Consider the following 24,528-nt stretch of genomic DNA (forward strand, 5'->3'; position numbering starts at 1 on the left):
TAGACTCTCAGACTTTGCTTTTGGTTTAATATACTTTATTAAGCCTTCTCCAGAATTTTAAAACACAAAATTTTAAAAAATTTAATGTTATTATGTTAGAATACGACCGACAGCCATTTCTTAGAATAATCACTACATGAACTTCGAAAAAAAAGTAGACAATAATAGGTGACTACTATTCCTTGAGCAGCATTCTTTTGCTCTTGCAAAACACAAGTGAAGCAAGTATGCAATGGCAGCAAAATATACCAAAACCGTAGTCAATTTTCATGCAACGGAGCGTAGCAAAATAATTGCAATTCTGTGCCAGCTATCATAATACATATCCACACGAACATCTCGAAACAGAAATATCTGCAATGGGGTGTTCTCGTTCTCTTGCATAATTTTATATAGAATTTTTGCCTATGGTACAATCGTGAAGTCTTGCAAGACAATTCTCCTGATATAAAATAACAGTTTCTGAAATTTTTTTAAGGAAGATATTCTTTTTTTACCATGTAAGGTGTGCCACTTGGGATAGATATTTATCGTGCGCCTAATTGTTGGCAACATCAAATTTCTTATGATCACCTAGAAGCCATTGCTCACTAAATGCTGATAGAAAAGATAGTACAAAACGATAACAAACAAGTAAGGAAGAGCTAAGTTCGGATGTAACCGAACATTTTATACTCTCGCAAAGTCAAATAGTATACTCGTTTGAGATTTCTTTGTAGATTGACTGATATTTTCGGTAGAAGGTCAACTATAGGCACTGGGGTCCACATATTTAGTACCTAGGGGCTTGAACAGTTTTGGCTCGATTTAAACAATTTTTCATCACAAGGTGGCATACATTAAACGTATTATTCACGCAAAGTTTTACCCCGATAAAATATGGTGTTATACGGGAAATAGGCGTGGTTGTAGTCCGATTTAGCCCATTTTCGCAATATAACATAGAAATATGAAAAGAACGTTATGCACCGAATTCGGTTCAAATCGGTTAAGCAGATCCCAAGATAGGGGCTTTCACCTAAAAGTGGGCTGTGCCACGCCCACTGTCTAATTTTGAGCGCGGTTCCTATAAAGTCATCTCATATCATCCCAGAGATAAAATTTAATGTCTCTGGCGTGTTTAGTGCTTGATTTATCGCGCTTTTAGTAGTTTTTAACAGTACCGTTATATGGCGAGGGGGCGGAGTTGCCACCCGATTTCACACTGTAGGTAGAGGTTCTAAAAATATTTGCTTCCAGTGAATTTTGTTATTATTGCATTAGCGGTTTAGGAGATATGCACATTAAACCTATTAGGGGCGGGACCGCGCCCAAAAATTTTAACTGCAGATGCCCCTCCCTATTGTGATCCTGTATACCAAATAAGAGTCTTGTATCTTGTTGTGGAGCTTAGTTATGGCAACTTATTTGCTTTTGAATAATGGCGTTTTGTGGGCGTGGCAGTGGTCCGATTACGCCCATCTGCAATACCAACCGTCTCACGGTACCAAGAAACATGTCTACCAAGTTTCATAAAGATATCTCAATTTTTACTCAAGTTATAGCTTGCACGGACGGACAGACAGTCACCCGGATTTCACCTCTCTCTTCATCCTGATCATTTATATATACATAACCCTATATCTAACTCGATTAGCTTTAGGTGATACAAACAACCGTTAGGTGAACAAAACTATTATACTCTGTAGCAACAGGTTGCGAGAGTATAAAAAAAAAAAAAATTGTGCAACAACAAAAGAATTAGAAACACTAACAATAACAACCAAAGCCAAAATTAGTAAACACGCAATAGAAAAAGTAATAAAAGAAAATTTAAACGTACAATAATTTTATTATCCACCATTAGAAACATGCATAAACATTTACCGTACGGCAGTCAGCCAACGGTCACAGCAGTCGCAGCTGCATGCCACAAACGTAATGTAATTGCAACAAACATGGCGGCAAGCTACTCGCATCTGCTTGATTGAAACTGGACTTTGCATGTTAAATAAAGCAAATAAGCCTTAATGTAATGCAAAAGAAACTACACTTGCGAGCACGCACCGCCAGCAGCAAACTCGCCTATGCTAAGGCTAAGCTTCGGTGCCTCTTTTGAATTTTCCTGCGTTCTTTTTGTTTTTCTTCGAGCGAAAGAATCAACGAATGGGTCAGTTTCATTTGGCTGTCGGCCAGATGCGCCAACAAGCAGCATTAGACTCCTACAGCTGGCGGTCAGGAAAATGTGTACCACTTAGATTTCTTAATTGAATGCTTGATTGTGGTCACTTAAGTGTCTTCTTGTGGGGAAAAAAGCGTGAGACGAAATGAAGACGAGCGTTGTTGTTGGCGGTGTTTAAAGCAAACGAAGCTACGAATGTAGTGCTAATGGTGAAACGGGCAAAAGCATATCTGATGATCATGTGGTAAGTGCAGCACTAAGTTGCACATTCCCTCTTCGTGTGAGCGAAGAGAAAACTTGAAGAACTTCTATGCAGAAGTGCAAATCAGCGATTGCTAGTAATGACCAGTTCGCGGCAGACATGACAACGATAATAATGATGATTATGCGGATGACTAGTATGTTGATGAGTTTGATGATGAGGGTGCATCACAGCGTGGCTGTGTGATTTTTGTTGTGTGCAGTTCACAAGATTGTGATTGGACCGACCATTGTAGTGTTTCGCTTAAGCAATTTTTTTGTGGCAGCTCAGTGCAGCGCAGTTATGTTGGCGGTGAATGCATAATTAAGTGCGATAACTGCATGAATTGCGGAAGTATATTAACTAATAGCAAAAAATAATTGCGGTAAGATCAGTGTTGATATACGCGCATACAAACAAATTACACTCTAACTATATATGCGGTGTAACCATGTATATGATATATATTATAAGTATATATTTTAGACTAAAGCTCAAGTATTCTAATCATTTTCTTGAAACAGCGACAGTTTTCATAAAATATTATATTTATATATATGTGTTTATGTTTATCTATAGTTGCTTACCACTACTACTACTTGAACCATACTTGAAAAACATAATTTCGATTATAAAGCAATTAAAATTATTTGCTTTTAATTTAAAGTCTACTTCCTATTTTATGGCTGATAAGCGCTGAGTTCGAGCTACTACTCAACTTGCTTAAGAAACAAAAAGTCTGTCTCCAAATATCTGCTGAGTAAAAGTTTCATCTTGAAGTACTTGTGGAATCAAGCATTCATAATACGCATTCTTCAATTTCAAAAAACTTAATTGTTAAGAAACAAGGTAAACTGGCTTTCGGCGAGCTTTCATTTAGAAATAAGGAAAACACTCCAGATGCCTCTAATTTTAATTTATTTGAAATGATTACCCTTAAGAGAGCAAACGCTTGGTCTGCAAAAAAAACTGCTCGGTACTGCTTCGTATTTTTGTGACTTACTCATGCGATATCTTTCTTGCTTTTATTTTTAAATACTATAACAATTTCTACGCATTACCATACACTTTTATTTTATTACTAACTTGGCATGCCTTCTTTCATCTATATTTTTACCAAACATAGTTTTGTATTTTGCGTTTGAAATTAAGTGGCAACACCATTTAATTATTTGTATTTTTTTATTAATAATTTCAAAATATAATGAGGTTGGCAACCGCTCCCGTTGTGTTATTCAAACATTAAAAACATTTGAAGATTTATACTTATGGTCATTTCTTTACAAGTTTACTGTCGTAGAAGTTGAAACACATTTTTTGCTTCATGAGCGATTTACAGAGATTAAATTAGACTTGAAAAAATTCAAAATCATCAATTCATAAGTTCAGATAAAACAAAAACGCGATTGTCGTGAAAAGTTTGGTGGTAAAAAATCCCCGCAAAAATATTTAAAAATCTCCAAATTGAATATCCTAATTGTGGCAATAACGCAATTTCTTACAAATATGTTTCCTTTCAAAAATATTACACTAAAATTAACTAGAACATGATTTTACCTTGAATACACTTTGTAAGCCGCAAGTTTCAGCATTTTTCCGAACAAACGAAAGTAATATAAATTTTTGCCTACATTTCCAAGAAAACTGAATATATTGAATAAAAGTTTTAAAACGAATCCGAATTACAATAAAAAAAATGTAATTTCAAGTATATTCACAGATATTTAAGTAATGTTTAGATTGAATAAATATAGGATAAATCAATAAATTAATATAGCCTAATATTTTACTTTTCACTGCCGCTTTGCGCCACATATACTCTAATGAAAAATGTTAAATGTTAAAAAAATTGCATTATTAAATAATAAGTGAGCTTTAAGTAATTAAAATACCTGTAATTATTTTCAAAAAATATATTCCCTATTTACCTTTCTGCTTCAGTGCATATGCACGCGTTAGAAAATAAGTGTGTGAACATAAAATTTCAGCGTTATAATTACTTAGGTACATACAAATATGCAAAACTTTGCATAAGCAACAAAAGCTCAGCGACAATTGGCCTAAATAAGCCGCAATGTAAGACGCCGTGCAACGCTTGGTACTCGCGTGTAGTATTAAAAACATAATAAAATCGGCAAACGTGTTTTGTTGCAATTTTACGTGGTCTTTATCACGTACGGTGCGGCAAAAATGCGACAATACCGAAGATATGTGGATAAAAGGCAAATAAATTTAATGCCTATACGCTAGATACGTTTATAAATATCTGCATAGCTTGTGCATCTATATAAAGACATGCATACATCCATACATACAAACCTACATACATACATACTAACTTATTATAATTTGTATTAAGACAAGTGTGTTAAAAAAAAAGTGAAATACGAGATGCCGCGAGGCTTCTCTCAATTGTTAATACACGTGTATCACACATACATAAATTAACGTTTTGCATCTACATTATAAATATACATATGTATATATACATACATACATATGTTTATAAACAATTGGTATGCACAAGTAAAAGTGAGTTTCAATTAAAGTCTCTGGACTTTGCTATTATTAAGGCAATTTGTTGTGCATACTACGAGCATTCGCGCATGCAAACACACACACACACACATGTGTCTATGTGTAAGTTGTCATAAAAATGTGTCCAATTTGTGGGTTAGTGTTATAGCGATATGTTGTTGTTAGTTTACCGGTTATTGACTTATCATCATTAAATTCAACACTCGTACGTCAGCTCTTCAGCTTTTGCGCGTAATTTGTGAAGTGCCGGTAAATGGTAACAGGTAATAACAATCACAACCACAGCCAGCACATTAACAAGTGTGCATTAAATAAAATTATTTCAGAAACACATATCGTTTGCTATTTATAACTTGCACTTTCTCATAGCTACAACTTTTTCTCTGGGTATTTGGGCTAAACAAACACGATCAGTACGGTAAATGGGTAGAAAAATATAAGCACCTGGTACACTGATGTTTGGAAATTTGCGTATAAACATAAATGTATGTAAAAATATATATTGATATACTTTTCCCATGGTAAATGTTGTAATCGTACCTATTGCGGTAAAAAGTTGCCATAATTCGGTTTTATATGCAGGGAATTAATTGAGTAATTAAATTTTGCCGTATTTATGACTATTTTTATGTCAGCTGAAAAAATGATATGCATAAACATTGCACATAATTATATTATATATGTGGATGTTAGTATCTTTTTACCTCTAACTAATTGTCTACACTTTTCCAAAGAACAAATATATTTATTCATTATTTTGGGTAGTGATGTTTGCGAAGTTGTATTATAATTTTTACCTCAACTGATATGCCCACTGATTGAGTAATTTACCTAAATAGATATAACGGGAAACTGATGATGTTTTGTTACATTGCTTAGGATATTTAGGGCTTTTTTGAAATTTATTAATGGTTGATAACTTTTAACATAAATTTTCTAATGTTTTTTTTTCCTTTTCTTTTCAGCTCACAGACGAAGTTGTACGTAAGAAAGCCGAATATCAGAAACATCTGGAGGGATATAAGGCACTGCGGACGCGCTTTGAGGAACACTACATAAAATGTAATTATGGAAACTAATATATATTTAACTTAATATAAATAAAATGTGTGTGTCTTAAATTTGAAATATTTCTATTTCACTTTATGTCAATACTTTCATAACCTAAAAAACCTATAAAAAATTGTGCTAAGGTTTCGCAATAGAATTACCTTTTATTTCTAAAGTTATAATAAAACATTCTTAATTAATAATACATTTAAACCTACTCAATCATATAATATTAATTTTTGATAATAAACACTCTATAATCCTGCATTCATTTATAGCCGGTCGTGGTGGTCGAAAGTTGGATGATGTACGCGATAAATATCAGAAAGCCTGCCGCAAACTACATCTCACCCACAACGAATATGTACTCTCCATCACCGAAGCCGTCGAGGTGGAGAAAGATTTCCGTACAGTATTGCTACCCGGTCTGTTGGAGCACCAACAATCTGTGCAAGAGAGTTTCATACTACTGTGGAAGAATATACTGCAAGAGACCAGCCAGCATGGAGATCTCACATCTGACAAATTCAAGGAAATACAGAAACGCATCGACAATGTGATAAACAGCATAAATCCCAGTGAGGAATATCGGGAATTCACCGAGAAACACAAGTAACCGTTGTGCTGTAAAGTACTCACTCCATCAATAATCATAGTTATTCACTTTATAGAACCTCCCCCACCACACCTTTAGTATTCCAATTCGACGACGCACTTATCGAGGATATACCCGGCAAATTGCAATCGAATACGCTCACCGTTGATAATCTCACAGTCGACTGGCTGCGCTCGCGACTCATTGATTTGGAAATGTCTGTGAAGGAATGCCAGGAGAAACAGCTGAAAATGATCGAGCATGCGAATGGCGGTTCACCGATAGCGAATGGAAGCATAACGCGCAATGGCAGCACCGCCAGCAATGGCATACAATCGCCCAAAGACAGTCAGAAGTAAGTGGAAATGTTTGATTTTAGAAAATGAAAATTTCATTACTATAACATTTGTATTTGATTTGGTAAAAACAGCAGACAATCCAAGGACCTCAATGCATTGCGCTGTCAAGAGAAGCAAAAACAAAAGTTGGTGGATATGATTAAGTGCGCTTTGAATGAGATTGGCTGCGAGGAGTTGCCATCTGGCTGTGATGATCATTTGGAACAGAATTTCATAGAGAATAGCTTTAATAATGATCAACAGGTAAGTGTGTAGGTTATATAAATATTTTTATTTAATAAAATTTATACTCCAAACATACACATACAAAAAGCAGGTGAAGGGACTTAGTACCACTTAGTGATTACTTTAAGCAGCTTAAATTTAATTCTAAGTACATGTCATTTGAAGGCAATGGTTTTGAGATACTTTTAGTACACTTAGAAATAGCAGGCACAAAATTAGGAGGTTTTGGTGAAAGATGTATCGAAAAGTATAAAGATTTCTTGAAGATAACAATCGTAACATATTGTATTGGCGTTAACGAGTTTCATATACATATGAGCACTATTTTTTTACTGGACCAACACAGTTTTGTTAAAAACGTGAATAGAAATGTATTACATATTATAAAGAGAATTAAATTTTGATCATTTTCCAAGTAAAGTTCAGACTTGAAAAAAAACTCATAAAAATTTGTTCGGTCGTTTGAAAGTAGCCAAGATCCGCATATACAAGTAAAAACATAATTTATAAAATTAGTTATAATGGATTTTTAATCTTAAGAGGCATAATAAAAGTGCCTTTTGTAGAGTTAGCTCTTTTCGATTTGTCACTCTTTTGCTCATTATATTTGAGCACCGCTTTCATTTCACAAAAAGTTACGGAAGCAACAACTAAAATGTTGTTTCTAATAGAAGAGTGTACATATATAGTTATCTGATTAAAGTTGTAAAATTTGCTTATTATTCTATCTCAGTTTGATTATGACAGCCATTCTGATACAATATATACTGATTGTTTGATCGATTTGCCACTCTCTAAGCTTTGACTAATCGAAAACAGTCAATATTGAGTAATTGATCCACTATTAAATGGTATATGGTTCAAGCTTTAAAAAACTTTATTTTTGCAGACGTCTGACTTTTTTCAACTAACATGGAAATAATTCAATAGCGTTCAAGTTTCAATTCTTCTTTTAAATCACACTATATCGAGAACACTATACTTCTTGATACATCTATCAGCACTTTGAAGTTAAGGTTTGGGTACACTAATTACACTAGTTCATCTAATGTTATAAGCTTATGTACTTTTACTTATAAAACTCTCTTTTTCTCCCATATAAATATATTTTTATATACCCTACTTTAATTCTATAAACACCCAACCATACGCTTGCAATACAAACAATCATATGCAAAACGAATAATGTAAAAATAATATTTAAAAATAAAATAAATTTTGGCAACTAAAAACACGCTTAGCAGAACTCGGCAACTTCGACCAATTCCACAGGCGTAAGTATTATCAACGAGTTACGACGACGCGGTGGCGTGCTCACACTACTACGTGGTAGACCGTTCAAACGCAAATCGACACCGCAGCCGACCACGCCCACCGTCAACCGTATGCGCACGCAACGCTTCAACAAGCTACAACCTCGTTCCCAAAGTCTCGGATCGTTGTCGGTAAATACCAGTCCTGCGAAATATGAGCCCATTACTAACCCCTTGCGCATGGCTACAAGCCTCGAAGCTAACACTGGCTACGGTCTGCATGACATCGATCCCGATTCAGTGATCATGTTTGATCGTAGTGCCACTAATGCAAAAATGTTTCCCAAGTTGCGACGCACGCAACTCTCAATGTTGTGTTTAAATGAAGAAGAGACGCCAACCGCTTTTGTTATATCCATTGATACTAACCCAAATGAGCCAGAGTTAGACGATCACACGAACAACAATAATAATAGTATTAATATATATGCCGATTTGTTAGGGGGTTGTGAATCATTGGGGGGTGACTGTGATAGTGTAAGAAGTGGTGAGTTAGCTTTGCGACGACAAGAAAATGTAAAAATCGAAATCAATCGTGAAGACAGCACAAGACTAACGGTCGCGTGTGCACCTGAATTGCGCACGGAGGTGGTGGAAAAGAAGGATTTGGATATGGTTTCGGAGAGTAATAGTAGTGGGACAATAGTGGCAGGAACCACCGCCATTTTAGAAACAAAAGTGACAGTGAAGAACTCAATTGATGCGCATTTGGATAAAATCGATGAATTGAATCGTACACTGGATGATCGTCTGAAGCGTCAGTTGCCACAAGCTGCTACAACGCGCCCGCAATTGAACTTTGATGCCATCGAGTCAGCTGATGCCGCCGGAGTCACAACACGCACGAAAACCGCCGGAGACCTGGATGCACATTGCTCTTCCAAACGTTCATCAAGCTCAAGCTCCGACTGCCGAACATGTGCTACGCGTAAGGAGAAAGATACTGATGTTGGTAGTGGCGGCAATACCAAGAAACGCTCTGTCTCATTTTCACAAAAGTCCATAAACGCGATTATGACCAATTTCAAGGAGTTTACGAAGAAGAACGCCATGCCGAAAGTGCCAAAGACAACCATTACATTGGTGGAATACAAAGAGAACAGCGATCAGTTTGAGTTGATCGATCCGGAGCTCGGCAAGTCAACGCAGAGCAATGGTCGCGCCAATGACGGCGCTGATAAAACTGTCGTAGAAACGGAGAGCGATACGGATACCAAGCCAAAGAGTAACGGCAGTGTGACCAAAGAAAAAACGACATCTTACAACAATAACAATGCTAGCACAACAGACAATACAACGAGTACTACAACGCAAACACCGGTGTTAGCTGCCTCAGCTGATAGCACCACTAATCCGTCCAAAACCGAGCCATTAGCCATGACCGCTAAGCTACGCCTGAAAGTGCCAAAGATACAAAAGAAGTCTAAAGCGTTGCGTCAAACGTTTCGCGCCAAGCTACTAAATTTCCAAATTAAACGCGATAAAATATGCAAACAATGCACGAAGCGCCGGCGCGTGCACCCGTCCAAGAATATGTTCAGCAAAGACTTCGGCTTCAAACGCGACGAAGTCAATACGGAAAACTGCGTTGCGGGAGTTGAAGAATTCTGCACATGCCCGCCCGATAAGTGCTCAAATAAAATCGCCTTCATCGAACCAACCACACACTTCGATTCGATGAGCTCTGCCGAGGCCGAAGACGAGGGCAGTGGTGGCGAGGATCACCTCAGCCTGAAGGAGCATTGCTACAGCGTTCCCAGCTTGGCGATGAGTGTGAGTAGTTGTAGTGTAGAAGAAACAGCAGCCAGCGCAGTTGCACGCAACGCAGGCGCAGAAAAGGAGGCGCCGAAAGGCATATATCATACCATATATTTTCTTTGAAATTTGCATCCGTAGCTGCATTTATAATTACTCACAACTGTAGCTGAATTTTGCATCCAATATAGACGTAGTTGTGTTTTGACCAGAATTTAGCATTTTGTTTATTATATTTTTTGCGTTTCTTGATTTTGACTACTCTCACTCTCTGCACACTCTATTTATGTATGTATGTACATCATCTACGCACCAGACGCGCACCAACAATAAAAAAAGACACATATTGCCACCCACTTTTTCGTAATGTATAGCAATTAGCGCATCCAGGCGCTGTTGCTGAGCTTCTTTGACCTTCACAATCATTAAACTTTGTTGTCGTAAAACGGGTTTTTATGTTTATATTGTTAAACATTTACTGGAATATCTCTGCATTATTTATCATTTTTACACACCTGAGCGCTTACGAGTTCGCATATTTTAAGTTTTCAGCTAATTAACAGGAATTCCTTTGTAAATATATATACTTGTCTGATAAAGTTTCATGCATGTTAAACCGTTGTAAATAATATTGGTTATTAATTGCGAAAAAATGTTGAGAATTTTCCGATTGGCTGAAGTTGCTTTGCAATTACTACCGGGTACAATTAAAGAATTCCACAATTCATTATTTTTAATTAAAACTAGGTTTAATAATCGTCATGTTTTTGCTAATCAATGTAAATAAATATATATATATATGTACTCATTTAATTTATTATATCTGTATATATGCACATATTGATCATGTATTTTTAAGTTAAAACTTTCTTATTGATAATTAAGTAAAGTTATCAAACTACAAAATCATAACTAGAATTGTATTTGAAAAACTTAGCGCCGCTAATTCTGAATAAAATAATAATTTACAAAATTCAAAATAATAATGAACAAATAAAGTTAAAAATTAACTAGTTAATGTCAATTACCCTAAAAATATGTCATGTATTGAATTTATGTAATTCGATGGAAACGTAGTCTACATTTAGGCAAATGAATTAATTGAGTCACGGTTCTATCTGCGGCTCACATCTATCGTATAGGTATTAAATGAATAATTTGACACCTTTCATGCGTCAAGTTTCAAGTGTCCATAGTAGAATAGATTACTTACATTTTTCGATAAAAATAATTTTATTTTTCTCTATCATTATGAATAAACTTATATGTACATAACATACACAGTGCTTAATATACTATATATTGTAGATAATATTTTTTAAGTTGTACAACATTGACATAATAGTAATAATATATGTGGGAGACACGCATTTCACATTTCAGTTAATAACGATAATTCATATTCAGAACTATATGTTGTAGGATTTCACTATCTTTAGATTTTTAACGACATTCTCAAACTATCTATACCAAAAATTAACAACTAGCAAGAAAGAAAGGCACTTACTTGAAGCTGAGTATAAAACATCTATTTACTAGGAATTCATTCTGCCTCTAGGCAAATGAAAGCGGAAATCAAAAACAGTATAAATAAAAATGCAGTGTCACCTATATTTTTTTTATATTTTTCTCGCACACATTACTATTAGGCAGGCAATAAACGCTGAACGCATCTCCACCTGTTACATGCTATAATACTTGTATACTGCAATTGATTACAAATAAATAAATTTGTATGCTAAAGCAGTCGGTTAATTTCACTTCTGGTTATTTGCACTAAATCAAGCAAATCGATTTTTGGATACGTTCCAACATTGAGTCATACGGCCACCGACTGGCAGGCAATGATTTCACATAGGCAGCGAAAAGGAAACTCTTTCCAAAGAGCAATGAGAATTGTATACTAAAATTAGCAGTTATCCATTGAACTATCAAATAAACTGATCTAAGCTTTCTCAGGTGGAATTCTCTACAGAGTATTATTGCAAATTGGGAACGGCTGGGGTTGAATAAAAAAACAAAAACGTAAAGCTCGAAGCGGAAAAGAACTAGAGCGCCATATAATGCTGTGTACCCATTTGTATTTCTCTAAATAGGCCAATGCTCTCCGATCGAGCGAAAATTCAAGTGTAGCGCGATAATATACAGGGTTTTCCAATTAAGAATAAGAGTGATATGATTAAAAAATAAACACTAATTGTTAAGAAGTACAAACAATACTATTAAGTTTGTAATATATAATCATTCAAATTCGAGTACTTTTTCCACTAAATCGAGTCGTATGTCATGAATATCACCTTCAATATTGACTTATAAAACTTGAAGAGAGCCTGGTTTATTGCTAAAGACCAATGAATTCAAAAAACCTCACAAGAAGTACAACTTCTTGGAGGCCATTCAATCTCACAATTTCTTGAAATTATCGAATCTCCTAACTTTTCTCGCAATAATTCGGTTGTTGTACGTGCTGTGTGGCCCCGTTTTGTTGCAACCAGATGTTGCACGAAAAGTTGCAATTGGAGAACGATTATTTTGATAATAAAATTGTATAATTTTTAAACGTTGCTCTTGCGTATTTTTTTCCATGATATTGTAAACATTACTGAATACATTGAAAAAATTACAGATCATGACAAATTAAAAATGACCGAAACGACAATTAAAAATCAAATCATCCCTATTGGAAAACCCGATATATAGTTGTTGTTTGCATGAAAGTATAAGCAGCGAAGACATACAAAGTATAGGCGATTTTCATTCCACTTTTTCAAATTTCTTTTCGTTTGTATAATATTGAAACGATTTTTGGCATCTAAATATTGCGGAATATCGGCCGCATTCAGTCAATCGTCGGTCGCATACAAATGCCGCGTTTTTTTGCCGATACTTGCCTAAGAAAATTATTATTATTTTAGAATATGTGAAGATCAACAGGCATTTCAAGAAAATTGTAAGATAAATATTGAACTGTCGTGCATTTTAAATTACGAAAACTAATAATTTTAAAATACCAAACACGGAGGGCATCCTGCAGCATTTCAGCTTCTTCAGAATGAGCTCGTCGGGTCTAAGTAGTTGTAGCTCGTCACAACTACTGACGCCACCGACAGAAATCGTGGGGCCGCCGGTGGCGCCAGCCAGAAAGAAACGACCCAAATCGTTTATGCTTGTAAGATTCATGGCTTCTTAAGTCTTTTACCAAAGATGTAACATTTTATTTTGATTTTTAAATATTACGTGTTGCGATAAAAGGAATTAGCGGCATACAAAATTAAAAGAAATGTGTATGAAATTGTTAAAAGTACTACCTCAAAATAAAATAACAAATGTGTATGCAGTTATGCTTAAGCGAAAATATTTGTGAACTGATTAACCAAAAAAACATGTCAAATACGAAAGCATCTCAATTGAAGTCTAAATAAAATATTATACTTTGGTGCCATAAGTTTCCATAAATACGGTATGCAAGCCACAAATTTGCTCTCAACCGGATGTGAGAAATGCCACATTTATTGCCAAACGAATTTTTAAAAAAGTAATAAACTTAGTTTATCCTACGTAACCACCTAAAAATAATATGAACTTGAAATATACTTCGAACCAATATTTGACAGCACGAAATATTCCATGCAAAATATTGACGTATGCGCATGTGTTGTGCTGTATATTTCTGTTGTCATTTTATTTATTTATTTTTGTTTTTGTGATTAAAAATAGTCGACTAAATATATACAATTATATAGATATTATAGCGTCGCCAATACTTGCCAAGTAATACACATATTTCAATATTTATATTGTTTACATTCTCAGTAATGTGTGAAAGAAATCAATAAATGATTGCAGATCTTACCATAAAACCACATTAATTTTGAAATAATAATTGTTAGTAGTTATCAGCTGTTTAAGATATATAAGCTTATTAACCTTCCACCACTTTTTAACTGGTGATAAAACTCTTTCCCGAATTTACTTAAATTAGCTGGCGTAGCATTTTGGTATATAACTTTTTGCTCTGCTCAGGTTATTAGCTAGATAATGGTTTCATTAGAGTAAATGAGTTTAAGGGTTCATTGAAATTTTATAATTTTACGCTTGAGGTCCATGGGAATAAAAAAAATTTCTCCATAAGAAGTTTTATTGAACCTTCATACATCGATTATGAAAGTTCCTATCCAAGATATATCATAGTGCTTATTTGACAGTGTTTGAATAAAATTACGATTTAAACATTTTGATTGACTTCTTATGCCAAAGCTTTAATAAATAATAGATAACAATCCGTTTAACCTGATATTATTTAATCCCAAACCGTCGAGTTAACTTTGACCTCAGTACTTTCCAGTTCAAGCAAGTCATAGTGCAACTGGCATCTTTTCTTGACGGTGTTAAAAGATAACAATGTTTGATGGAGTCAATTAAATGCCACAAATATGTTTAGAACTACTTAAATCATTTTTGCAACTTAACTCTATCTGGTAGAAAACTTCGTGGTTCTATCAGTACTCTGGACGTATTGTTTATAAACAGGTTCTTATAAAGAACAGTTGAAATTTTAATTCAAACATTTGTTAAAAAAACACACGAGATTGGTATCGATTACAGCATTTTTTATTGGATCATTTTGGTGTTCCACTTCTATGCTTTGTAATTTGTCCGGTATAGTTATAGTCAAACATATGCAGTTCAGACTGTTAGGAACTGTTCGCCGATTGTGATGGCTAAAGCTCGTAAAAAATTCTCTCACATAATTTACTGTGTTTTACTATATAAATAGTTAGTAATTGTTTGTATGTACATATATAAAATGTTGGGTGCATAAAATAATTTTAGAAATCAGTAATTATCTATTTAAGCTATTTTAAATAATTTAAAAATGTTGTTTCTAAAATATAAAATTATTTTCCAATGTTTTTCTTAAATAGAAGTACTAATTTTATTTTTATATATTGTTTTTAGTTAATAAATCTAAGTAAATATAATTGTGTAAATATGCAAGCTAGATTAAAATAAAACGCTTATAATTACTTTAAGATACTGCTCCACTTATGCAGCAAAATAATATTTTATTCAAACACTCTTTTGGTTTTCTCTCCAGCTCTTTATAATATTTCTGTGGGCATGTAAATGTACAAAGATTTTATGTATGTAAAAAGCTGCTTACGCTGACCTTTATGTTTTAACAATTTTGTATTACTAAAATTAAGCAAATCATTTGAAAGAGTATCATTGATTATATAAGTCTATTAAATCACACACTAATTTACTCCACAGATGTCACTGTCCACAAATCGGCCACTCTACGAAGAAGAATGGTTCCATGGCGTATTGCCGCGCGAAGAAGTCGTGCGTTTGCTCAACAACGACGGTGATTTTCTGGTACGTGAGACCATACGCAACGAGGAGAGTCAAATTGTGTTAAGTGTTTGTTGGAATGGACACAAGCATTTCATTGTGCAAACCACTGTCGATGGGCATTTCCGTTTCGAAGGTCCGCCATTCCCCAGCATTCAGGAGCTCATTATGCATCAATATCAGTCGGAGCTGCCGGTCACTGTGAAATCGGGTGCCATCTTGCGACGTGCCATTTGCCGCGAACGCTGGGAGTTGAGCAATGATGACGTCGTGTTGCTCGAGAAGATCGGACGTGTAAGTGTGAATGCAATTTTCAGTTTAAATGTAACAATTTTAATAATTTTTTTTACTTAATAACTATGCAGGGTAACTTCGGAGATGTCTATAAAGCGAAGTTGAAGTCCACAAAACAGGATGTCGCTGTGAAAACTTGCCGCATGACGCTGCCCGATGAACAGAAACGCAAATTCTTGCAAGAGGGGCGCATTCTCAAGCAGTACGACCACCCGAATATTGTGAAATTAATTGGTATTTGTGTGCAAAAGCAACCAATTATGATCGTTATGGAACTCGTGCCAGGTAGGCCAAATGTAGATAAAATGGAAGCAGGCAATTTAAAGCAATTTAAAAGCAATTAAACAGAGTTGATTTGAATGCCGGTGCCATATTTTTAAATCAACAATATTCCAAACTTATCAAAAAAATTTTATACTAAATTCATAATTATTTTTAATACATTTCAGGTGGCTCTTTACTAAATTATTTGCGAAAGAACTCAAATTCATTGACGACTCGTCAACAAATGGGCATGTGTCGAGATGCGGCGGCGGGTAAGTTGAAAATGGAATAGTATTTTTAGTAACTAAGAAATTTGGTCTAACACTAAAAATATATATTTCACCCAATTAAGGTATGCGCTACTTGGAATCTAAAAACTGCATACATCGTGATCTCGCAGCTCGTAATTGTTTGGTTGATTTTGAAAACTCAGTGAAAATCTCCGATTTCGGAATGTCACGTGAAGAAGAAGAGTATATAGGTAACTAAGAAAATGATGTAAAAATTAAAAACAAAATACGATAACAATTCTTCATCTCCTGGCCATACAATTTCCACACTGATTTAACCGATAAAAAATATTGCATACAATATAAGTACATGTATGTCAATTGTTCGGTATAATTTTCTAAAAATTATGTATGGAATTATATAAATAATTAAAAAAATAAATTTAAAATTTTTTTGGTAATGTTGTATTTAAAATTATAAAAATATTTTTAAAATTTACAGTTTCCGATGGCATGAAACAAATTCCTGTTAAATGGACAGCGCCGGAAGCATTAAATTTCGGCAAATATACCTCATTGTGTGATGTTTGGTCCTACGGTATTTTAATGTGGGAAATTTTCTCCAAAGGTGATACACCCTACTCAGGCATGAGTAATTCACGTGCACGAGAGAGAATCGATGCAGGTGAGTAGAAATAATAATATAATACCTAAATCTTATTTTCAAAAATTTTAATCAATTATAAGAAAAATTGTTTTTGATTGGAGTAAATTAATAAAATTTTTCGGATGTTTTGGGTTCTCAAGAGAATAGTAATTTCTTTGTTTCACTTGGTTTACTAATTTTAAGCGTGTTTCTTCTTCTAAATGGAATAGCTTCTACCTTATAAAGGGTTTTCTGCGGCCTTTTAAAAAAATAATCTTATATCTTTACTATAACGTTGCAGAAACCTATACAAATTTATATTGTTACAATGATTTTTGTGTTTTCGCTGTTTCTGGAAAACATTTTGAAAACTTGAACTTTTTAAAAGGCTTGAATTAAAATAATTTACATTTAAATTTATTTATAACGAGGCAATTTAGTTATTACACAGTTATAATATCCAAAAGTATTTATGAAAGTTGAATTTATGTATAATATATTTCTTACTCTTTCTCCATCTGACAGGCTACCGTATGCCAACACCTGAAAACACACCACCCGAAATGTATCGGCTCATGTTAAAGTGCTGGTGCGCTGAAGCTGAAGCACGACCACATTTCGACGAGATCTACAACGTTGTCGATGCACTGATAATACGATTAGATAATAGTCATTAGGAAGCAAATATAAATTGAATGCAATAAAAAAGGAAACTAAAACATTTAAATATTTTCATACTGCATATATGTACCATATATAAATGTATAAATATAAACACACATGTTTGCATACAGTTAAGGTGATATACATACATACATACATTTACTTATACATACAAATATAATACATAAAGCTGCTTATACAAACAAAAACAAAATGAAGGATAATGGAGCAGCAGAATCAAATTTTATATTTTGTAAGCATATATTTCGTGTTTTAAGATAGACTCTCACTTATATTTTGCATATACATATACATATACATACACTATATACTATGTACGTAATTAACTGCATAATTATGTAAGTATGTAATATGGCGTAGCCGCTTTAGACTTTTACTGTATAACTTTATAATTGCAACGATGTGCAGCTGTGTAAATATTTTACTTGCATTGCAAGTGTGCAAGCTATAAACATGCATACATATTTACGTTTTTATGGATGAAGTACATTCGATCAAATGTTCGCGTTTATAATTCGCCAGCAATTTTGAAAATTTATGTTTTTTTTTTTGAAATTTTATAGCGGTAAGTTCATAAATTTTCGTTGCTAAACTGTACCCTCGATGTGCCAAAAAAGAAAAACAAAAGTTAATTAATGTAAACAGCTCATAAGCGTCGATTTGCAAATGTTTATATTTTTTAATTAGAATCTTAAGTTAATCAACACACACACATACACATAACACATGCTTGTAAGCAAGTGTCTTCTGCATAATACATTTGATATTTTTTTTGATAACGCTTAACATACGTTAGTAAAAACATTTCAAAACTATTCGTTTTTGCAAAAGCTTTGAGTTAAAGATATTGTAAAAATTTTAATATTATTATAACATATATTACTGATGGTTATAATCCTTACATTCGTCAATTTAGAGAATAAGGAATATTATTTGCAGCTGCTCATTGCAACGAAAGGTGTTTAAAATCTTATGCATAATTATATTTTATACATATTACTTTTTTATATTTTTTATTAGTTGCACTTTTTATATTTTTTTATTTTTTATTTCAATATTTAATTTTTGTTAACATTGTGTTATTTTTATAATACACTCATTTTTGTGAAATACTACTTTTGAATCAAATCACACGAATTTACTCAAACCATTTAGCTTTTAAGATTTGATAATCGTCGTTTATATGTATTAGCATTAGCTCTCATAACATATATGAATACTTTTTTTTATTTATATAAGTATGTATGTATATGTATGTATAACATTTTGTTAGCATTTTTGTTTTTTGTATCAAATCTCTACATATACTTAGATATTTATATTCAGTTGCAACGCAATTTTTCCACAAAATGTTACTCGTATCATTAAGTTAATTTTTATTGCATATATAAATATATAATTTAGTTACTTTTAAGCATAATTTTTAAATTGCAAAAGTGTATATGAACTGCAAATTATAAATAAATAAACGAAATTATAATAATTGAATATTTCGAGCAACAGCCGGATTACACCAAAAATAGCACTTAATGCCATTTTACACTTAGCGCCCGTCGGCTTTGCCGGCAGTACGCTCTATGGCTCGGAGTAGCAGGGTATATGAAGGTGTCCGAAAAATGACACACTCTGAAATTCTCTCCTCCCTAAAGGTCATTCCTGAACACATAGAGGCTACAGGTGGTGGTTTTTCTCTGCTATGTGCATATGTGGATAGGGAGGAGTCGCTGGAGAAGAGGCGCAGTGAGCTTTTTCACGGATGGATCGTTGTTGGGGGTGAGTTTTCAGTAAGCAGCTCTCTGTCTATTTTAGCTATAGGTTACCGGGCTACTGTAGTGCTTTTCCGACAGAAGTAACTGCTATTAAGATAGCAGTAGACGTAATGTTATAAAAAGCAACCACTTTCAGGGAGGTGAGCTTACACTCCGATAACAAAGCAGCAAACGAACTCTGCGCTCAAAGTTAGTCAAGGAGTGTCTGTCTTCACTAGAAATAGCATTAAACTCCTTCATCATCAGACTCGTTTGACTGCCCGCTCATAGTGGAATCGCTGGTAAATGCAAAGTCGATGAGCCGGAAAGAAGGGGTACCTTCGCCCCACTCACGTTGGAATGGGTACGATATGGATCTCCACAACCATTTTGATTTCAAGGCTAGGCCAATGGATCTCGCGTGCGCTTAGCAAGCGTTGGTCGACGACCAACTCCTATGCGACAGCGAGATCTTTTTCGCCTAAAGTATCACGCCGGAGATCTACTGAAACACTTTCCCCTAGCATAGTTCAACTTGAAGCAATCGTAACAGTTCTTACTGGACATTGACCAATAGACACTAAGCGAAATTATTAGGACTTAATATCTTGGTTATATTGTTGTGAAATGCTTAAGATTTCCCAGGCACACATATAGCGAAATATTTTTAAGCCCTTGAATTTTAGAAATTTTGAGACTATATAATCCAAAAATTTGCCCTTTCATGCTTATTGTATTTACATATGAAATGTTTTTTTTACAACCAAAACAAAATATTAAAGAGCACATTTTCTATAAATTGTGGTTAGACTCGATTAAAGTTCAAATTTGAAAATCTTTTAGCTTTATTAACTCAAATACAATAAAAAAAACTTTACAAAATTCAAAATAGACTTCTAGACATGATATTATATAACAACTTTAATCATTGAATATAATTTTATAAAAACAGAATTTTATAACAAAATTAATACACATAAATAATAGCAGTTAGAATGCAAATTATGTTTCGAAAACTGTTTGACATTCTTTCTTTTAAGCTTTCTACAAGTTATATGTTAAATTGCAGCCAATTTGCTGGGTTTGTAACGGTTATCTGCTCGACATCTTCAACTGAAACGCCTTTGGCAAACATGCGTGGCAGAATATTCATATAAACGTGGTGATAGCCATGGCCGCCATAGGAAGTCTGAGATATTAAATATTTATGTTGTGTATTAGTGAAATAATTAACTTTTCATAAACTTACCAAACGATGTTTCGTATGTATATCATGTGATAGGAAAATTCGATTCACTAAACCCTCCTCTAGCAGTTTCAGTACATTCGAAATGCGCTGACCATCTGACGGCATGTCAACTGTGGGACTTAACTGGTAGAATGAGCACTCAGTACCGAAGAGATCGTATTGAATGTAGCTGCCTAACTTGGCGAACTCTAGCACTTGGTCGATGTCCAATAGGGTGCCTAACAGTAAAAAATTAATTGGGGTTAAACATCAAACAGAATTAAACTTCCAACTCACGATCCACATGCGACATAATGGCCTTGTCAGCACGACCACCGGCCTCCAAATAGAGACGCATTATTTCGAAAGGCGCCTCTGCATCACGACCGGGATGGAAGGAAACACCACAGCCGAGCACTTCCTGTATTTCGCCAGTGGCCCGTATGGCGCGCTTCTCAAAATCTGAGCATGAAAAATATTTATGATGATTATATTATTTCACTCTCTCTCTCTTTAGTACTCTCACTCACCATGTAATGGATAAACGCTACCCACTTCACCAATATAGCCGCACTTCACCATACCCACACCCTCCACCTCAACACCAGTAATGATTTCTCTCGAATATAAATCGGTCAATTGCTCCACCGTCATACCCAAGTGATCCTTTTCCTGCAGATTGTGCACATAGTGTCCAGTGCCGGCAATTATATGTACACCTGTGCCTTTCGCCACATCTACCATAAGTTCAAGATTGCGTTTCAGTCCATGCGAGCTATTCTCTACAATTGAGCCACCGCCGTATTTCTTATACAGTTGTATATCTTTCTTGACCGCCTCGTGTGCCTCCTCGTCATAAAAGTGAATATTTTCATGCGATGAATAGGGATACTGACGCACGTAGCCTACGGTTTCCAGACAGATTTTTTTCTTCAGATATGGCTTAAACTCCTCTGGTGGTTCACAATAGAAACCTTCGAAATCGACTGCGAGATGCTCATGGGTAAGTGTACGACCCAGTAGATTGGGTTCGATGGGTCCAAGAACTGTAAGACAACAAGTGTTTAAAAAATGTTTGTGCACTATGAAATGGGATCTGGAAAATTCTAATATTCTCCTTCTGTAGTTTATTTTCTTAATCCATTCTTTGAATTTTGGAGAGAAATATAAAGGGATAAACCGCGGCAACCTCGAAAGAAGGATAATACTAAGGTTATCTGATGATATGAAAAGATGAAGCTTGGTAGGCAAGAATTTCATCTTAATCTGACTGACTGATTGCTCTCAATACCATACGACTAAGGAGCCCAGGGTCATGATGTGCTCGGGTAATCACTTTAAGTGATACAAACCTGTGAAGAAACACCAATTCAAAACTGTGTACACGTTCTCTTTCGTTCAAAACAATAACTAAAGGATGCTGTAGAACTCACGGCAGTATAGTTTCGGTATATTTGATTGGAATATACAACTGAAAGATGGATAAAATTTCAAGACCCGAAATCGATTTCGAAATCTATTATTAGGGATATTTCGAACCAATGTCTGACTTTCAAAAATTTTTCGCAATAAATATGTTTCGAATTGACTTAAAACTTTTATAATCCTCTTTTTGTCAGCTAAAAATCTAGGCAAGATAGTAAAGATAGCTAGGTTTCGGCGAAGATCACACTTGGACAATTGAAACGCGGTTCTTTGTGAAGCCAAAATTTTCTTAGTGTGGTTGAAGTGACACTCATGTACTGGCTTTAAGCCTTTTACAAATCTACTGTGGTGACTAATTTCGATTCCATTCAAGTTGACCGATTGTTGAGATGTTTATACCTTGAGTTTTTCCGAACAAAATGGCATCTCAAATGGCATCCGCCAAAATTTAAACATCAGTATGAAAATTTAGTTTAATCTATAGAATAAAATGTCAGTAAAACAATTGCTACTTCTCCGTCGCATTCGTTGTTCTCTCTATATTGCTGTTTCCAAGACTAAATCCCGTTGCAAATAAATTCAATAAACTTATCAGTTTTGCTTTGGATCGAATTTTCTTAGATTTTTTTTTAAATATCTGCATAAGAGTGTATATTCCAAAAATATTCTGTGCTTATGACCCGTTCTGTATAAGATTTATGAGATCCATGAGTGGTTGTGATAAGGAATTATATAAAATATGTTTTATCAAGTACCATATAAGGTACTGTGAAAAGTGGAATTAGTAATTTTGAGGATATAAAGAACCGACGGTTAAGATATAGTCCTTAGAAATTAAAAAAATATATACTTGTACTTGTATTAAAGAACTACCAATTCAATAACTCTTATGGAAACCCCAAATTCAACGACGCAGTTTTTTAGTCGGGAATAAATAACTGGTAAACATGGAAAAACTATTTTATTTTAGAAGCTAAAAACCTCTGTTTAATTTCAGTTAGGTGGTCGAAGCATTTTCAAAGAAACATACAAATTTATTTTTGCAGAACTATTTTAGTTGAGATTAACTTAAATAAAGCTCGAGTATTAAAAAAATAACTAACAATTTCAACAGTAATTTAATATGATAAACCAAAAGGTTATCAGAGAACTCTTCTCACAATTAAATTATACACATGATACTACAGCCGGTCATGTGACCAGTTATTTTTCACTTACTAGTATTCATTCATATGCAAAAATGTGAAGTAATTAATTTGAGATATAAATAGCATTTTTATTGTAATTATAATGCAATAAACTACATAAAACAAATGAATTATGCATTTTTCCTCACCAGTTTGAACAATTGGCATTTTTAGTTATTTTCAGCAAAAAAAAAAAAAAACACAAAACAAGAAACAAACTAGAATTAAACACTTTGTTTTATCAGCACTAGAATTTATTAAGAAGTTATCACTTTGCTCGCTTCTATAATACTGTAAGGCTTCAGCTAACGCTCAGTAAGATACTGGCTCACAAGTTAACTGCAAGGCAAGTAGTCGAACGAAGGAAAATCCAAAACAAATACACAAAAACAGAGAAACAACCATATATTAAGGCAGCAAGATGCAAATAGAAATTAAAACAAGAATAAAATATTGTTTGACACAAATACATACATAAATATTTGAACTCATTGCACTGCTGTTATGGTGTTTATATGTGTGTTTTATTAAGATTTCGGTGATAAGAAATTCATAATTCTATATGGTATTATCACTGAGTCCCACTAGGAAAGTTAAAACTTGCGAAAATGTGAAAGATTTGGTGTATCAAAGTCGAGTTTAGTGAGTTGGTGACTTTTAATACATATTATATTGTTGAACAGTTTCGTCGTCATGTACATAAACGCACGTCACCAGTAATTATGCGTTTGATGAATATAGAGTACTCGGCTACTCGACATCGTTTTTACAAAAGATTCAGATCTTTACGTATGAGTCTAGCATTGACACGCTTCGAACCCAAAACACTAACCAAAATGTGTTGAGTCGATCTATAGAGATGTTGAGATCATCTGCTATCTCTGTACACGACTATTTTCAAACAATGAGTTGGAACGACGACTCGCATGAATCAAGTTTTCGATGACTTCTCGACTCTCACTACATGCTTTGTGCCACTGCAATACTTGTGTTAGTGTTAAAAACTCTTCAAAACACTGCTGCTCGGTTGTTATCAGACAGAAAAGAAAACAGAATGTTATTGATATTTTTTATAGTCGAATTTCTAAGAAGAGGATCGAATACCTTTGTAACTTTCTACCTAATTAAAGCGATAAAAGATAATTTGCAACCCTTTCTACTTCTTCAAAGATATGTATATATAAGCGATCATTCCGACTTAAATGGTACTATCTACTATATATATATATA

General features: G+C 34.2%; 2 protein-coding genes across 7 annotated transcripts in view; one reads left to right on the forward strand and one right to left on the reverse strand.

Moving 5' to 3' along the window:
• The window catches only part of FER (tyrosine-protein kinase Fer), a 77,473-nt gene extending 58,275 nt beyond the window's left edge, over nucleotides 1-19,198 (forward strand). Inside the window, exons 4-15 of one of the 6 annotated variants that reach the window (XM_070105956.1) lie at nucleotides 5,906-6,002; nucleotides 6,269-6,602; nucleotides 6,662-6,940; nucleotides 7,016-7,187; nucleotides 8,411-9,017; nucleotides 9,153-10,255; nucleotides 15,512-15,886; nucleotides 15,958-16,171; nucleotides 16,336-16,422; nucleotides 16,503-16,631; nucleotides 16,883-17,065; nucleotides 17,552-19,198. In XM_070105956.1, the coding sequence (XP_069962057.1) occupies nucleotides 5,906-6,002; nucleotides 6,269-6,602; nucleotides 6,662-6,940; nucleotides 7,016-7,187; nucleotides 8,411-9,017; nucleotides 9,153-10,255; nucleotides 15,512-15,886; nucleotides 15,958-16,171; nucleotides 16,336-16,422; nucleotides 16,503-16,631; nucleotides 16,883-17,065; nucleotides 17,552-17,703 (3,732 nt within the window). In that variant the 3' untranslated portion in view covers nucleotides 17,704-19,198. Of the gene's footprint in view, nucleotides 1-5,905; nucleotides 6,003-6,268; nucleotides 6,603-6,646; nucleotides 6,941-7,015; nucleotides 7,188-8,410; nucleotides 9,018-9,152; nucleotides 10,256-13,193; nucleotides 13,407-15,511; nucleotides 15,887-15,957; nucleotides 16,172-16,335; nucleotides 16,423-16,502; nucleotides 16,632-16,882; nucleotides 17,066-17,551 lie in introns of those variants that run through there. The other 5 variants (XM_036361117.2, XM_070105954.1, XM_070105955.1 and 2 more) reach the window with 5 other exon arrangements.
• Nucleotides 19,199-20,273: 1,075 nt separating this feature from the next.
• LOC106620945 (phosphotriesterase-related protein) lies at nucleotides 20,274-23,624 on the reverse strand. The gene is made up of 5 exons (XM_014239619.3): nucleotides 23,448-23,624; nucleotides 21,217-21,732; nucleotides 20,984-21,148; nucleotides 20,708-20,925; nucleotides 20,274-20,647 (listed from the first exon to the last, which is right to left on the reverse strand). Exons 1-5 carry the CDS (start codon nucleotides 23,464-23,466, stop codon nucleotides 20,510-20,512), a joined length of 1,056 nt encoding a protein of 351 aa, XP_014095094.1. The 5' UTR covers nucleotides 23,467-23,624; the 3' UTR covers nucleotides 20,274-20,509.
• Nucleotides 23,625-24,528: the final 904 nt, after the last annotated feature.

Source organism: Bactrocera oleae, chromosome 2 (genome assembly GCF_042242935.1).
Source record: "Bactrocera oleae isolate idBacOlea1 chromosome 2, idBacOlea1, whole genome shotgun sequence".
Classification (NCBI taxonomy): domain Eukaryota; kingdom Metazoa; phylum Arthropoda; class Insecta; order Diptera; family Tephritidae; genus Bactrocera; species Bactrocera oleae.